Raw genomic sequence first — 17,851 nt, 5'->3', positions numbered from 1 at the left:
GTGACACAACTTTTGAGTTTATTTAGACAAAAATATTGATTCATGTTTTTGATTATTTGATTGTGTGCGTGTGTGTGTGCTTACGTGCGTGCGTGCGTGTGTGTGTGTGTGTGTGTGAGTGTGTTTGTGTTCGCATGTACACGAATTTGCATTATATTTCCATCTGGTGGCCAAAGTGTGCGGACCAGTGGTATTCACAAAATCATGCTGCATAAACTATCTTTAAAATATATTAATTATTTCATCCTGATATTTCATCATGACAAACAGGACTATAGAATGTCATTTTTCTCAACAAAATTCACATATGATTATATTATATTATGTAGTTTTATGGGGCATTGAACGCTTTAAGGGCATTTCCATTCATTTTAATGCGGAAAGATAGAAGTGCATTGAGAGGCTACTTGTTAAAAAGCAAAATAATAATAACAGGCAACCTTGAATTTATTTTGGTTTTGAAGTGAAATGATTTCAACTCAATGGGCCCTATTTTGGTTGACTGGCTGATTCCCCCAACGTAGCTGACAATTTGGTGACAGACAGAAGCATCATAATTGTCAAGCTCTAGTTTAGCGTGTTTGTGATTTCGGCTGACCATGATACACCTGGATAGGCAAAAGCTCCATAGTTGCAAGCATTTCTGAAGGAATCATTTGCTCACAGTCTGGAGTAAAAAAAAAAAAAAGAAGTATAGATGACCTGATGAACTTCTAAAAGAGGGAAATGTTTGTTGCTTGAAGTCAGAGTGAGTGTCCTTTTGCGAGTGTCCATCCAGAAAGGGCGCCAGCTTTAAGCCTACATTTTACCTGCGAGTTTAGACAACTGCCTGAGCAGGTTGAGGCAGAATTCACACCTCTATCTCTCAGAGCTGTCACCTCAAACAGGTTTTTCATTGGAAGCACAGCTTTGGGGCAACTCAAACCTGTCAGATCAACTGGAAGCCGCCGGCTTTACTCAAAAGAAAGCTGTAAAACTTAATATACTAAATCTAACACATCAACAAAGCCTGCTGGGCATGGCCCCAGTGAAGGAGTGCTCCTTGTTTGGGTGTGCTCATCCCCATTTAAAGTCATTATCGTCATGGCAACACTGATAAAACTGTACATGTGACGCAAGTGGAGAATATTGATTTGTCATACTTTATTACATAACATTTTCATGGAGTGGTGATTCCAAATCACTGTGCCAATTTCATTTAAAAGGAACAAAGTTGATTCTTACAAAAAGTGTTTCTTTCATCTTCTATACTAGCGATGTATAGTGACAGAAACAGATTTCACACAGAGTCTATTTTTGAGTATAAATGGAGATGAGATTGTCGTTAGTTTAAGCTGTTTGGAGGTATGGTGTGAGAGTTTTCCAATATAAAATAAGCGCCTTGTCTCACCATTTGGGAAAGACTGTCATCGAATACTTCGAAATGCCAGAAAATACTTTGTTCAGTCAGACGCCAACATCTATACCCAAAGAAGGAAGGAAGTCAAAGAAAAACAATCGAAAGAAATATAAACAAACCTTGATTACAGTTTGGATATCTACGTACTTGGTTAGTTTCAAAAGGAAAAGGAAAAAGTATCTCGGATAATGTGGTTGCACAAGTGTGCACACCCTCTTGTCAATGGGATGTCACCTACCAACTTTTGAAGTGCCTTTTCTTCACCTCCAATTAAATTCTAATCTTTTAGTAGGATTATCCTGGCATTAGAACAGGGGTGTGTCGACTTTTTATATACACTGTAGCTTCAAATTTAGATTTTTACGGGATGGGAATATTTGTACTATTCGACATATTCCAGTTGATTTTTTTATTATCAGTTTTTGGGGGGCATCCATTTTGACAGTGTATCCAAAGGCCTGGCTTGGTTTGAAATCGCACGGAACCCTCTGAGGGAACTCATTCACAGGCGATTTTCCCATCGAAGCTCGATAGCGCAATGGCAAAGGCCTGCACTGCGCACATGGGGTACTTGTAGTCCAGTGTGAAAATGTCGTCGGCTATTCGGCCAAACTGCATCACAATGTAGTCCACTGAAAGACAAGATACACATTCAAAGTTAGGTCGAGGCGGTGGGCACGATTTGAAATGGAAGTGGTCAATTGCTACAGGGGTAGCGATTTTAATAACCATTTTTGTAGCCCGATTGGACTCACAATCTTTGCTGTGGACAATCTGGAAGTTTTTGATGGAAGCCTGAGTGACCCTGCCGTTGAAGTTGAGCACATGTGATGCCGACTCCTCGTTCCACACAGGCGTCTTATTGTGAAGCTGAATCAAATTCTCCATCCTTCTATTCTGGTGTCGTATCAACAGGCCGTCATAGTCCTGAGAAAATTCGTGGAATCATACGTACATCATTAGCCAAGGGTGGCTTGTTTTGTTCTTTTCCACTCTTACCAACAAGTCCCCCGACTAACTAAATGGGACAAATTCCACACGAATGAATTTTAATAGAGAAAATGGATTTGATGTACTATTCAATTACAAATTCAGTTGGTCAGAAATGTTAAATTATGTAGCCAGGCCATACACCTGCTATTTAGCCACCACTCCTGTTTTTAATGTGGGTAGGCTACACGAAATCAAACACTATAGAGTTTTTTTTAAATCTGGTGACCCGAGATACCCTCTGCATCTTTTGAATGCAATGCAATGCAATCCAGGTAGGCTGGACCGAAGGTAAGGTCACTCCGGGCCGCATGTGACCCGCGGGCCACTAATTGAATAACAGTGAGATTGGCAAGTTCACATTTCTGCCTAGTCACTGATAACAGTATTGCTTAGGTGCCATCTTGGGGAGTCTATTGATCATTACAGTACCGCCAACGCCTGAGAGGACCCGCCTTTATTGATGGCTTTGTTCACGGCGTACAAAACACGTCTAGTCTTTTGCTAGAACTAGTCAATATGCAGCTCACACTCACGTTTCTGGGTCGGAGAGGCACCCGCTCATTGTCTTTGTCCATGCCTGGAATGATGACCGACATCCTTCTGGGCCCTTTCATCCCCAAAACATTTGTCTCCTGATTTACGTGAGTAGAGATTGGAATTTCAGCATGACAGAATGTGGAGCTTTTTGGAAAATTTGCCGTGACTTACGTAGATGATGGCCGCTAACTCCTGTCGTGCGTTAGACAAGTCCGGAAGGGCTCTTTCTGGATTCAAAGCATTGTCAAAGACAGTAAACTTGGTACCCATTAAATTTGACCTGGAAAACAAGTGAAAAAAAAAAATACAGATTGAATCAATGAATCAGGATTTTGTGCTGGATTTGTACTGCAGGATAGAAGAATCCAGTGGCAACCTGAGAAGCTCAACAATTCCAAATATTGATACTTTGAGCACCATTTTCTCACTTTTGTTGCCAGAGGTTATTAGTAGCTATGTTGTTTCAAAGGATTGGGCTACTGCAGAGTAAATTCAGCCTTGGTACCTCAGCTTTCCTATGAAGTTATCACCACCTCTTGACAAATCGGTGGCGTCAATGGAGATGAGATAATTGGAGGTTGCGCTTTTCTTTCTCTTCCTGCCAGCCAACAGAAACGTCTACAAGGAAATGTCAACTACAAGTAATATAATCCAATTTTACCGATTCAAAAACTTGCATACATTCTTTTTACGTTTCAGGACTTGTTTTCTCGAAATAAATAGAATTATGATGTGTACAAAATGTTTGCGATCATTCTTTTTCTTTGGAGGGATACAGGTAAAAAAACAAAGTTACAATGTTATGAGGAAAAACTGAGTTGAGGAGCTTCATTTTGACAAAATGAGTGCTTTGCTGCCATCTTGTGATTCTTACAGAATCATATGTACGCTACTGGCGATAAACCTTTCGCTAATATGGCTTGAATATACGTAGGTATCAATACTCCAACAGACCTTCTTGTCATTGTCAAGATGAAGGTAGTAGAGAGGGTACATGCTCTTATCCATCCCCCGCTGGTCTCGAGTCACTCTGCATTTGACGGTCACGCCTTGAGGCGCCGGATCCATCACAAACGTTTCCAAGTTGTCAAACTCAATCTCAGGTGATGGCGCTCTCTCCTGTGCACAAAGGATTCTTCCTTATTGTGGGCTAGAAGCCAAAGCAGAAAAGAACATGAAAAGCTCCCGAGGATGTGTTCAATTCTCCGCTGCCGTTGCTGCCCAATTTAGTCGCGCTCATGTTGAGTGGTCCCCTTTAACTCATTCACTGCCAGACCAGTTAAAATACATCTTTGACTGTTAAAAAGAGAATTTGTCCACCACTGCTACCAGCTTTACATTTGATTATTATTATTTTTTAATATCTTGCTCATTTAAGAGAGATGACAGATTTAGATTTTTTTTTAGATTCGATTTTGAATTTTTGTTTTTGTTTGGGCATATTTCAATATATCGCCCACTCTACACAATATTGTGCATCGTTTTTATATTTCGTTTCTGACCCCGAGTGTGAACACAACCTTGATTGGAGTACACACAAAATGGAAATCTGTATGTGCGTAGGCCACTTTGGCATCTTGTTGATACCTTCTTCTTCTTGCCTTTGGCCTTCTTCTTTTTGGACTTTTCTTCTTTTTCAGACTCGGAATCATCACTCTCTTGTGCCTTTGCTGAAACCAAATCAGCACATTTTTGAATGAGTTCCAGTGTTTGAAAAGGTGAAGTACCTAAGCCAGAGGCAAGCTTGCCTTTCTTCTTCGTCTTCTTTTCTTTCTCTGAGGTTTGGAACAAAGATGACGTAGAGCCGGCAGCAGACTTCTTTTTGGACTTTGTCGACTTGATCTCCTCCTCGCTGTCGTCACTTTCCGATTTGGCGGCTGCTTTGGCGGGGTGTCATTAAGGACACAAATTAGGGTAAATGACGCTTCAATCTTTTATTCCAGCCAGCAAACGGAACCGCTGTCAATCAAGGGAAAACACCCGGCGTGTTTTTGGGAATCACCTTTCTTTTTGCTCTTGGAGTCTTTGTCGTTGTTTATCTGGAACAGGGATGCTGGTTCCTTCTTTTTGTCCTTCTCTTTTGACTTTGGCTTCTTCTCCTTGCCATCGCAATCCTTGTCTTCTGAGGAAACAAAGGGAAAAAAACACGTATGTACTTTTTCAATCAATTCTTTTGATTGGCATGAATGAAAATGCCATTTATAAATTCAGTTCAATTCTCTGCCAAATCAGGACATAAAGCACATTACAGTCATTAACATTTTATTGTAAAGACACACTAGCTGAGTTGCTTTTAAATTACTATTAATAAAAACATAAATGAAATATGAAATTAAAATGAATAATAATTGTTTTGAAATGTAGAAAATGACAGCACATGTGTGCGCGCGCGTGTGTGTGTTTTCATCAGAGTTCAAAACGCTGACTGAGGATCTTCAAATCCTGGATGAGTTTTAACAATAACGGTTAACAAAGATGAAGACAGATTTGGAGAATGAATTACATTTGAGCATGTGATCCTGCTTTCTTTCCAGGTGGTTTTTTTTTTTTCTTTCCCCCCCCCCTGTAAGAGCACTTCAGCAGGAGTCACTCACATCTGTCAAAGGAGTTAACGTCCGGTCCTTTCCTTCTCCAGCTAAAACGTTTAAGAGGCAGAAAAAGAGCTGACAAAGCGCTTTGTCAACATCTGATAGAATTTACAGATTATTATTGATGGTGAGCAGATGTTCATGAGGTAAAACCGTGATGACACGTTTCATTTCTCGGACTCATGAATAAACGCCACTTTGATGTATTTGTACATTATTGGGGGGGGAATGTGTTAACAGAGACAGCTATGTGAAACTCCTACGGTGGTCTGCAGACAAAAAAACTAAACTGGCTTCCAACTGTTCTTAGTTTTGGACCCCTAGGACTAAACCAACAATATATATACAGTGAACACACCCAACAAATCCACTTACAATCTGTCGCTAGGTCGATTTTTTTGCTTTGTGGTGCGAGTCAAGATTTGGCTAACAAGCTTAGGAGACGCCACCGGCGGCATGGAGCAACGAAAGAAACGACTGTGATGCCTTTCCAGCCGTTTATTGACACAATGAACATGCATGTAGAAGCTGCTGTCAGCCATTGCTCACACCAAGACTCTCACGCTCATATGTTCACAGTGTGCTTGGTCAGTTTGTCAGTTGAGACTTGGATCATCTTTTTTTCTACCTTCAACAAATAACCTGCCATGCCTTACGCTAGTGTGAAGGCAGATCTATCTCCCTGTATACATTAATGACAGAAGAAACTGAACCCCTTCCCATTCTTGTTTTGTGGGTTTGCACCTCCCTGATCCTGCAGATGTGAGTGTATCTTCAAACATTGCGCATGATTCAAGTTTATTTTTGTGTGTCACATGACCGGGCAAGTATCAACAAGGTGGCGCAAATCCCCCACAAACTTTGCAGCATCCCGCACACGGGGCAGTTGCTTGAGAGGATATTTGCGCCACCTAGTGGCTACTTGCCACAATGTATTGATAACCTCTCAGGCAGGTGTGTTGTAGTAAGGCTGCACCTAAAACAGTCTGGATTGGTGCCCTTGAGGACCGGACTTGGTGACCCCTGCTCCATTTATAGTGTCACAAAGTGTGTCTCCTCAGCCCTAGATGTGCAGAATTACAGAGATTGTAATCAGTGAAAATATTTCCAATCCATTCTCCACAATCTGGTTCTTTGTGTTTTTGCCCATTCGTGGCTTCCCGCCCATTATTGTTACACAATCAAATCCTATTAACAAGATGTCAGATGTGAGGTCACGTTAAGGACGATTTGGACAGGTACCTTTTGATTTGGATTTTTTTTCTTTGGTGGCACTTGGGGACGGTGAGCTGTCTTTGGCTGTTTTCTTCTTGGTTTTCTTTTTTGGGGTGTCTTCCTCCTCCTCTTCCTCGTCGTCGTCGTCGTCTGTGACTGATCCTGCTGATTTTGTTCAGACAAATTGTTGAGCTACAACGCACATTCAAAGCTATAAGTGCCTCACCTTTCTTCTTCTTTGGGGCACTTTTGGCTTTCTTTTTTGTCTCTTTGTCTTTTTCCGGTTCTTTATTCTTGTCCAGCTTTTTCTTCTTCACCTTTTTGTCATCTGCAACGATGTCATCAGTGAAAGGATTAAACTGATCAATAGGCATTTCCCATTCACCCAAAAAAAGGATTTTTATTTCTTTACTTTGCAAGACGCGATTCTCCTCAGAAGCCTCAGAAGCCTCCTCATTCTTTTTTTTCTTGATTTTTTTGATCTTGGTCTCGCTGCCGTTCAGCTTGGCCTCGCTTGTGCTGTTGGCCTCCTCCTTCTTCTTCTTCTTCGGCTTCTTTTAATCAGATTTTTCTGTCGTACAGGTATAAAAAGAGATATTCAAAAACAAGACATCGCAGATAACACAAGCCTCCCAAAATCTCCTCCTACAAAACAATTTGTAAAAAATAGAAACCAATAAAAATGAAAAACAGATAAAAAAATGCTTTGTAATAAAATATCAATATAATTTGAACTGAATTTATAACATGCATAGTAATTCATTATTTCAAAATGAATACACAAAATAATTACCACTGTAATCATGATTAAAAAAATATGTATGAAAGTAGCACATGTATTTGTAGCAGCAACTCACCAATAAAACAACCAGACCAGGGAATGCAACGGGGGGGGAAAAAAAGAGTTACATTATCAACACCACAAGTCGTGATTGTGATTATATGGTCACCACCGATTGACAGGAGAAGCTGTCTTTGTATCCTAACGCAGTCCTCATAAATAAGCGTGGAAAGTGAATCATGTAGCGATGACTTGAACTGGTTTTACACTCAATCACAATGCAAGTAGATCATCGGCTTGCACGATACGCACTCCACAACATTATGTGCCCCAAATGTGAACGATGAAGCAAAGATCTCCACGGTGAGAAACCATGCATCACAGTAAAGGAGGTCAGTAGAGAGTGAGACAGTGGATCTAATCTTGTTAGATGAGGAGACATCCTGCATAGACGTGCCAGGCTTATGCGATTCCTAGTGCGATCCAACACTTGACCGCATTACAACAGCTGTCTTATTCACTTGATGTAACTAAATCAAAAAGTAAACACGCCAGTTCCTTCATCAGTGAATGAGGAGAGTATCATGGGAAACTTATTTCAGCTGGGAGAAGTGGGTATAAAAAGTCTGCACACCCACGTAGCTGTGTTCAGAATTGACCAATCATATTCAAGTTCAAATTAAATGAGTCATGCACCCACAACCATTCAAAATTCCTCTAGTTAAACTCAAAGTTGGAATGTTCTAGTGGTCTTGCACCAACAATGACTATTTCAAACTATTCCTAATCTTCTCACTTTGACTGTTTTTTTTTTTTTTTTATTGTCACGGAATAAATAATCAATACACTGATTAAAAAAAGCATTAAAATACACAAATAAGATCTGTAGTCGCCCACCAAATCCAGAATACTTCCCATCCAAGTACTTCACATGTAGGTGGTGACCTTTGTGTTCTGCATCACAGCCAGAAAGTCATTTAAAATAATGTCCATTTTCTATGGATGGACAGAGAAAGTGTTGATTTGCAGTCTAAAACGCCCCTTTACCTTTTCTGCAGACATGTTGCGGCAACCTCTGACAGCTTCTTGGTAGACGTTAGAAAATACAAAACAGTTTCCTCGGATGAAATACCGAAAGAGCGAGAACAGGCCTTGCCTCAGCGCCTCTCCAGAAAGTTGTTAATAGGATTTATGTGTGAAGCCATCTGCTGTGTAGATACACGTCAACGGGTTAGACCAAACAGGCCCAACAGCGGGGAGGATGAACCAAGGGAGGAGACCATTTTTTTCTGGTAACGGGTTGCACGTCAACCTCACAGTTCAGAGGTTTTGGCTTTGAATCCAAAATCATGTATGAAGACTCTCCATTGTCCTCAAGTGTAAATGTGAATGGTTGCTCTATTTTACCCAAATGAGAACTAGCATGATAGAAATACTTGGATGCCTGTATGGTTGTTTATTTGGATATGGCGAAGAACTGGATGCCGACTAACCAAGGATGAGCCAATACTATGCAATGAAAATGCAGCACAAGTGAATAATTAATTACCTTAGTGGACACTTGTCGGGATGACACATGACTTTCCTCCCCCAGGTGACTATTGGATGGATTTCAAAAAGGTTAGTGTACAAATCAATCAATTATGTCCAAATCAATCAATTAATCAGTCAAGCAAGCAATACATGGAAAAATAATCTTGCATAAATCATCAGTTTCCTTTGTTCATGAATGAAATCACTATTTCAGGATCAACAGATTTCAGTTTTTTCATTTTGAACACAGAGGTGTTAGTCATGTGATCTCCTATTGAGCAGGTCATTATGTGAAACTGGAGCAGTTTGCGTAAATCGCTTTGCGTGGCAGCGTCCGGAAGAGCTTTCCCTTTGGTCTTTATTGGTTTAACACCACTTGGCACATTCTGTTGGAAAGTGCTATGATGTAATTGAGTGAGTGAGTGGGAATTAAAGGTCAAATAGGCTCATGTGGAAAATAAAAAGGTTGTTTTGATCCCATGCTGAAGATGCAACTTTTATTCTTTGGCCACCTCCTGACAGAGGCCAATTGAGATTAAATTTGTGTGTCTTCCATTTTGGAATAATGCCACCTGAATGTCGCCCAAGTGGTGTAGGGATTGTAGACATTGAAGGCGATTGGTAATTGGTTGAGTGTGCGTCACTGCGTGCCACATGGGCACCACCTACTCCTCGGGAGTCGAGTTCAACAACAGTGTAAAACCTTTCAAGACTTCATTTCTGTGCGAGCGAGGAAAACAAATCATCAGAGTATCGAATGATATTTAGTATGGCACTTTTTTAATGTGAACATACCTGTCATGGGTCCAGGCCTGTCTCGCCGTGTGACGCCGGATCGACATGGTGTAAGGAGCCAAAATGGACACCGGTAAAGAAGCTCCACCATAAACATGCACACCGAGTCACATGACCTGGCTTTTAAGAGCATCATCCCTCGCCTCCCCTGGCCCTTCAGTCTGGATTACATTAATCAGCCACTCGCCATCTGAGAGCATTAGTAGTGTTTGCTATATGGGAGGAAAACTAAATAAAATGGTTGTTCTTGGGAGTTTTGTGAGGCATGTTGAGCAGTTGAGACACAAGGGAGCACTGTTGAGACACTTCACCCGTGCTACCACACTTGGATGTAGTCATGTAGCGTAGGCCAAGCGGTGCTGCCAAAAATGAAAAGCATTAACAAAAAAAATCTTCTCCCAGTAGCTAAAACTATACCACAAACAATGATGCACTATAAAGAAATGATGATTACAATAAAGAAATGGCTATCGTGATTTGATTATTAAAAAATGCACCGGAAGCAACCCTAACCCAACAACCCATTTTAAATTTAGCCTCGCTTGTCTCTCATTTATTCAATGTACCTGTGCTTCCTTGTAAGATTCACTACTTCCTTCCTTCCTTCCTACTTAGAGAAGTATTTGGCAGTTGGCATTCAGGCCAAGTTTTATACATTTACTGAGATACTCGTTTATATATGGGCATTATATAGACCAGGGGTCCTTAAGGGCTCGCTCCTACCCAGCCTGTTTTAGGTGGCGCCCTACTACACCACACCTGATTCAAATGATGGTCAGCTCATCAGAAAGCTCTATTAAAGCCTGATCACAATCCGGAGTGTGTGTCGTGGTGGGGATCAAACCTGAAAAGCTGCCATATGCTGTTCCCACCCAGCCCCCTCACTTACTGCTGCATCTGTCTTGTCCAGTGTAAAACCATCAATGCCAATTCTCTGACTCGTAAAAAAAGAAAAGGTAAAATTGAGTCCTTTGTCCACTAAGCGCTGCTGTCGTCCAAGAGACAACATTTTTAGACAGGAAGTAGGCGAGAAAAAATTAGGAGGGTGCATAGAGTTCAAGAACTGCAATTTAATGCTCTTGCAGATGATTCATCATTTTCTTGTATTGTGTGTGTGTGTGGGGGGGGGGGCAACAAAGAAGGCAGGGCAAGGGCCCCGAGATCTTAGGAAACCACAGGAACCACACATCAGTTTGAAATCAGGTCAAGCGTCAGCGAAAAAGGACTTAGATAGGTCAGAAAGTATTACCTGGCTCACACTGTATGTTTGCGGTGAATTATCAACTCACTGACGGTGAAGACAAACAATAAATGCGCAACAGGAAGTATCCATGTTTGCTGAATATACCCAAAGAGGAGGTTTGTTTAAATGGGAAACATGCCCAGGCAGCAGAGCGTTGCCAGACAAGACACGACAAGAAAATGCAACAATAACTTCTGGCTGCTAAATGCCAGATGATATACTTGGCAAATGTTTTTTTTTGTAATTATTTGTATTATTTATGCAATACATTTATTTCGATAGCACTTTCACAACAGCATGACGTTACAAAGCGCAATGGGTGTTTTGTTTAATTCTTATTTTTATGATTTATGCAACACCTTTATTTCTATAGTGCTGTCACAACAGCTGTTTTTGTAACAAAGCGCAATGGGTGTTTTTTTTTAATGATTATTTTTATTATTTATGCAATACCTTCATTTCTATAGCGCTTTGACAACGGCTTTTGCTGTTACAAAGCGCAAGAGGTGCTTCGCGAAACCAATCTACGAGTGTCAGATCCGCTGATGGCTGCATGATCGGTTTCACAAACCACCCAAAATAAAGCCTGAAAAGTGGGAACTCAACACGCCAGCGTGTTAATTTCACTCTGCAAAGTTCCTGCTTCTGCATCAAGTTGTTTTTGAGCATCACTTGCAGATGTTCTCTCGTGTTTCTGTTTGTCTCATCTGGTCTTCAGTGGACCATCAGGGTTGGCTTAGCAAAGTTTCCCTTTGATGCTCCAGCAAAAACTGCGTGTCAAATGTAGGGAACCAGCATGTTAGCGACACGGCTGTTTCTCATTTTTCAAACAATAGCGATAGCGTTCGGTTGGATTAAAGCATATTCTGAGCATATTACATGCTTTGCTTGCCCTTGTTGACCAGTTTCTGTGAAGAACAAACAAACGTGTTATCACTTGGCCTTTTGTATGTTTGTCATGTGCAATCTACCCAAATATTTGCAATGTTATTTCACTAAAACAAAAACTTTGAAGTGTGCTCATTTGCTAAATGAACAAATCCATTGTTTTGTTGAAAGTAGCAAATCACATTTGATTTTGTCTTAAAGGCAGACCACACAATGGATTGTGTTCCCACTTTTTCGATTCCCACTTACATTCAAACATTCACCGACTGGAAACAGAACCGATGCGGCTTGCAAATTCTCAACCATAGTCGTCATGGTGACGAAAATCTGGCCTTGCAAAACAGTGTGTCGTTTGCATGAGGCGGGATCACACCCAAGTGATTTCAATCAAATTTGTTTGAAAGTGGCTCCGGATCCTTCCTTCCTTCCTTCCTCCAGATCATCATGTTTAGAGTGGAGAAACTAAGCATGGTTGTTGTCCCCTTGGTGGTTTAATCTCACAATTCATGACCAGGCAAGCACTCCAGAAGTATTTCGACACAAAAACTCAAAATGCCAATTTGCACGTCATGGCCCCTTTAAGGCAACCTCGAAAGAATTTGTTTGCCCCCATTGAAGACTCGGATACTAAATCCACGCACGGCCCACCTCTGCCCAATAATCCGCAGCTGTAGTAAAATTGCTAACCGGCTGCTGCAAAACAAAAGCTGGGCAGCTCGAAACGAGGCCCTGAGACCAGACGCAAAAGTGACCCCGGCCAGGAAGCTGAGCTTTTAGCGTGTACTTCCTTTTACTGCCGACGCTCCGTCACAAAGTCTCTCCAGAGTGAGTCGTCACTTCCCGGCGTCCCCAAGAGAGGGGAAAGAAAAGTCGTGGAGAGAGAGAGAGAGCTGCCTCGTCACCCCTGTTTCTCCTAAATAAGCAGTGATCTGTTGAACGGCTGCCAACGGAGGCTGGCCCAAACCTTCGCAGTGCAACTTTTACAAGCCGAGCCGTCGGCAGCAGGAAGGCAAAAGGACCCAGAGACCAGACTTGCGTGAGAGGGGGGGGATTTTTCTCCTCTACTTTTCTCCTCTTCTTTTTGCCGTTAAAAAAAAAGTCAATTGTTTGAGGATGACGGGAGGATTTTTCTCATGCTGACGTCACGGAGAGAGCTGTCTTGGATATCGCCTGTCACATTGTGGACACACTTCCGATGAAAAAGAAGTCTTCAAAGGTTTTCCCTTTCAACGCCCCTCTTTGCGTGACACTTGTTTCTTCGCCGTACCGTCACGGACCTCCTTGTTGACTGTAAATGGTGGATTAAACGGTTCACCGTTGTCCTCACTTGACTCTGTTGGCAAATCTCAGACAAAAAAAAAGCTCCCAGGCAGGTGCAGGACGACTAAAAAGACGAGCAGCCAAGAATGGGATCCTCCAGGCATGGACTACCTGGGAATGATGCCAAGTGCTGACAAAAGGCTTAGCGAGGAACAAGTCCTTTGCAGCCATACACGTCGGGAAACCGTTTGGACGGTTTCATCCGGAACGGCGTCAAACCTGGTTGGCGTCGCTTCCAGCCCGCCTGTAAGTAGTCACTTTGGATTCTTTTAAGCTGCTTTTCCTCGTCTTGCTCTATCCTGTAATCCCGCAAACAAACGAGACGTCTTTGTGAGGACACCAGGGCCCTAAGCCGAGACCCCTTTTGAAGTCGCTCACTGGCTCGCTGGAGGATGGCATCCGTCCGCCATGGGGGTACAATGTGAGCCGTGTTGTGATACTTTCCGACTTTTTTCTTCCTGGAAGGAGCGAGAAGGAAAAGAGAAAAAGAAGAAGAAGAAGGCAATGGCTTGGTCACTTTTCTCATCTTCCGTTCCTTCCCGCCTATTTTAAGGTCTGCGACGACGTGGCCTCATTTGCCTCATGCTCACCTGCAGGCATTTCATATTTTCACTTTTATCTGCATTTCAACATTCCTCAGCACATGACATTGTATCGAAATTGATAGAGAGGATTATTTGGAGCTGGCGAGCTTTGGAAGGCACACCATCAAAGCTGAAACAGTGGCTTTATTTACGTGGAAATGGTCATTCGATGAAGTTTTGACACTAAGTATGACTACATTAGCAGAGCTCGCGGTGCCTTCGACTAGATTAACAACATGCCCAATTCAAATGTAATGCCTCTTTCAAGTATCCCATATGCTTGTGTTTACATTCATGAAACAAGCCACATGAGCACAAGACCACACTGTATGTAATCATTGATTTAAACGACAGTATCCACCACATTAGTCCACTGGCCCCTGTCAACAACAACAAAATATTCAAGAATGGAAAGACCTCGATGTAGCATCTTTCGATGATATCTAATATTTGCTGCTAATTGTTACAGTTTGGATTGACAGCGCGTGTTTAATTCTATTCTGTTTATTTGTGTTTGAGCAGACGTGAATATTTCAAGCTGGTATTGACGTACGTATGTTCCATCTGCGCATTTACACTGCTCCCACATTTGGCAAATACACGAGATGTATCACATTTGGAAAGGCCTGATTTCACTCGAGGTATCCGATCGAGTTTTTTTTCTATTTACACTGCCGTGACCTACATCCAAAAGTTGTTTGTTCCTTCATGTGTCACTTGAACCATGCAGTGTCAATCTGCACATCATTTTTGTCATGCATTCCAAAACAAATACATCCAAATTAATATTAATAAATAATCCAAGATGCTAGTTTAAATAGGAGGTGACATTGGCAATAAATTAATTAATATTTTATATGAATTTCTCTGGTAATTTGCAAAATGTAATTTCTTTTTTGGGGTTTTCATTGTACGCTATTGTAGGTTTATAATCTCTGTGTAATCTCATTAGTATTATATTGTACATCAAGAAATAAAATAATAATAATAAAAGTAGGTGTCATCAAAGCACATTTTGGCATTTTCAGAAAACTACCTATAGCAAACAAATTGACGTTCGTACAGTCTTGGGCTGCTTAAATTGTTCTTGTTCGTGTATTTTTGTAATTTTAAACCATCGCACTCAATACAATATACTCGATAAACAGTACACTGTAGATACATTATGTACCAGAAACAAGTAAAGATGCAGCCTTGATTGGTTATTACAATCATAATTAACATAATGTGAACAGTTTATAGCGGTGTACAATACAATGGTTGTGCTTCCAAACCCGCATGAACCTGATCCAGATAGAACCAGAAATCCGGGTTTGCTGCATGAAGAGGCTTGCAAAGCAATGCAAAATTGGAGCAGCTTGTGCGTGTGTGTCTGCAAATCACACACACATGCACGCACCTACACACACACACACACGCTTTTTTTGTCAATTTGACCCTGGGGTCGGTCCAATTTTTAATCCAGCATTTGCAAGTTTGTACGTTAAGCACAGTCAATTTTGTTCTCTTCTCCTGCAATTCCCACATTACTAAGATGAAACCGTTGGGATCAAAGTCTTCTTTTTGGGTTTTTTTTATCAGAAGACACACACGCTCACACGCATAAACACACACTGCTCTTCCTGTTTGTTAGCGCCGCTGAGTTATGGCCTATAAACAGCGTTTGATCAGCCTTCTCAGACTCCACACACATTAAACAGTTGCAGCAATGAAGCAGCCAATTACCAAATGAAGAAACTGCGTGGGTGGGGAAGGGGGGGGGGGGTTTCAGTGAGTGTGTGTGTGTGTGTGTGTGTGTGTGTGTGTGTGTGTGTGTGTGTGTGTGTGTGTGTGTGTGTGTGTGCGTATGTGCATGTGTGTATTCCTGTTTGTGTGCTATCCATGTGAAATCGATCTTGAGATTAACATCTGGATGGTCCAGATGTTCCATTACTGTCTGCACATTTGCCTCAGCAGGTTTCCGGTGAGTCTATCACCACAATTAAATGAAATCCCATAAAACATACTCACTCCTTGTTCTTTTCTCCATGTATTCAAATTCTTTATACACATTTTCACCTCTTAAATCTCCCTCTGGCAATTTCTGCAATCGGCAGTGTGTGCTAGAACAAGAATGAGGCAATAGAAGGCAAGGAATTGCTTGTATAGACACAAAAGAGAGAGAGAGAGAGAGAGAGAGAGAGAGAGAGAGAGAGAGAGAGAGAGAGAGAGAGAGAGAGAGAGAGAGAGAGAGAGAGAGAGAGAGAGAGCCATCCCGCCAAGAAAATTCACTCCACGACGGCGCTCTTAAAGTTCTGTGGTCGAGCCTGCAGGGAGAAGTTGATGGTAAGGGTGGGCTCGGTGTTTTCCTGGTTCTCATGAGGTCGTTTAGTGCCAAGAAAGCGGTACGTTGTCCGCATGCCAAACTGCATGTCAATGAGGCGAAATAAAAGGCGGTACGAGGGGCAAGAAGGCTGCCAGATGCTCCTTGTAATGTCTCAAGCTGACACTTGTTCGGGGAAAGTCATCATCTGCTCTGCAAAAGTTTATGTCCTACCAAACAGAAGGAGCATCTATATTTCTCAGCAACTGGGACTTTTGATGAATTGCTCAAAGGAAGGCACTGGGGTTGATAGAACATCTCTTCAGCAAACAGTCCAGCCTCCACATTCCTTAGTCCTGAAAACAATTTCATTAAATCCACCCAAGAATAACCAAACGTGGACAAGCGGAATAAGAAAATGACAAATAAATGATTGTTTGTCTATAAGGGCCCCTTGATTGAGTCAGCCCCCCCGACTGAGAACTTCAGAAAGTGGATGAATTGACATCAGGAGGCGAGCAGCTTTGTTTATTTCTCGTCAATCATCCAGCTTTGTTTCTTACCTGAATGAATTCAATGACTCATTGGTGGCGTCCCGCTCTCTCATGACCTTGTGCCGGCCCCTGCGACAAGGAGCACATCCTACCGCCGCCAAAACATTTCAATCACTGTCACCATGAATTGGGCCAAAGTGGAATCGGGGACCATAATGAAGAGCCCAGACGCTTTTCAGCCACTGTCGTTCACATGCTAATTTATGCAACAGCCCTTTGCGCTGGTCCAGCAAAGGCTAATTGCAACCACATCGAAACACTCGACACTGACCAAATTGGATCCAAAATATGGCAAAATACTGTCTATGTATGTAACTAATATCATCCTGATTTTGTTATCAATTGGACAATTTCAATGTATATTCTTATAGTTGATATACTAAATCCTAGTGCTGCTTTATTTGTCATTTGAAAAGGAGACAACTGAATTATGTGAGTTGTTTTTTTTCCCTTCATTTTCATTTTTTCAACAATGTTCATTCTTTCAAGAGGCATTCAAATGAGAAAGTATACTGTGTCTATGCAATTAGCCTACGTATATCAAGATATTGCTTGCTTTTGGCATCTTGGTACCAATAAATTGACTCGAGGAGATTCATTTGAGAATGGGCTGCCGTATTATTGCCAAGAAACAATGTTGAAGTGAGTTGAGGCACTTCATTGAGATAAAAGTAGTGCTTTGCATCTCCAGGCAATTTGAAACATTTTCAAGGGGCATCCACAAACATCATCAACTGAACTAAATATGCTCTTTTCTTGTGCCATAGATGAAGAAATGATCTTCTGCCTTGCCTTTCTTCTGTCCTTTGGGCTGAGGTAGTAGATTGAATAGTTGTGGGGTTTGTGTCCCCTCTGAGATAACTATACAATCTACTGTCTTTGCCCGTGAGACAGCTCGCTCGCCGCCGACAAGGTGGACAAAAATAGCGCAAAGTGAGCCCATTTGCACTTCATGGTGAGTGGAGCCTAGCGAGATGAGGTAGTAGGTTGTATAGTTTGTGGGATGCTGCCAGCCTAACCCCCCACCCCCCCCAAGAGGTGATAACTATACACTCTATTACCTTCCTTGAGGGGCACAAAGAGAAGCTTATTCCACGCTGTCGTCCTTGCGGGGTCTTT

At 41.8% G+C, this 17,851-nt stretch overlaps 1 protein-coding gene across 6 annotated transcripts; it reads right to left on the bottom strand.

The window, feature by feature from the left end:
• Window positions 1–1,110: 1,110 nt before the first annotated feature.
• LOC119123325 (tubby-related protein 1-like) lies at window positions 1,111–10,232 on the bottom strand. 6 transcript variants are annotated; one of them, XM_037252329.1, is made up of 13 exons: window positions 9,842–10,232; window positions 9,063–9,111; window positions 7,145–7,286; window positions 6,959–7,060; window positions 6,760–6,894; window positions 4,932–5,048; window positions 4,517–4,809; window positions 3,884–4,048; window positions 3,435–3,547; window positions 3,101–3,209; window positions 2,926–3,024; window positions 2,155–2,326; window positions 1,111–2,031 (listed from the first exon to the last, which is right to left on the bottom strand). In XM_037252329.1, exons 1-13 carry the CDS (start codon window positions 9,886–9,888, stop codon window positions 1,898–1,900), a joined length of 1,677 nt encoding a protein of 558 aa, XP_037108224.1. In that variant the 5' UTR covers window positions 9,889–10,232; the 3' UTR covers window positions 1,111–1,897. The 6 variants fall into 6 exon arrangements, with proteins under 6 accessions (XP_037108224.1, XP_037108225.1, XP_037108222.1 ...); XM_037252330.1 differs by having other exon boundaries at window positions 4,517–4,806; XM_037252327.1 differs by having other exon boundaries at window positions 4,932–5,051; window positions 9,842–10,229.
• Between the last annotated feature and the right edge of the window lie 7,619 nt (window positions 10,233–17,851).

This window comes from Syngnathus acus, chromosome 5 (assembly GCF_901709675.1).
Source record: "Syngnathus acus chromosome 5, fSynAcu1.2, whole genome shotgun sequence".
In the NCBI taxonomy this organism is placed as follows: domain Eukaryota; kingdom Metazoa; phylum Chordata; class Actinopteri; order Syngnathiformes; family Syngnathidae; genus Syngnathus; species Syngnathus acus.
The sequence above is the reverse complement of the archived record's forward strand: the minus strand, read 5'-3'. Positions and strand labels throughout refer to the sequence as shown.

Bases quoted from the DNA above. Each gene is read 5' to 3' on its own strand.
- LOC119123325 (XM_037252327.1), bottom strand. From the start codon at position 9,888: ATGTCGATCCGGCGTCACACGGCGAGACAGGCCTGGACCCATGACAG. The intron at 4,810-4,931 runs GTGATTCCCAAA...ACCCCGCCAAAG, and splicing joins CTCCAAGAGCAAAAAGAAAG to CAGCCGCCAAATCGGAAAGT. The intron at 2,327-2,925 runs GTGAGTGTGAGC...GAATTTTCTCAG, and splicing joins TGCCTCTCCGACCCAGAAAC to GACTATGACGGCCTGTTGAT.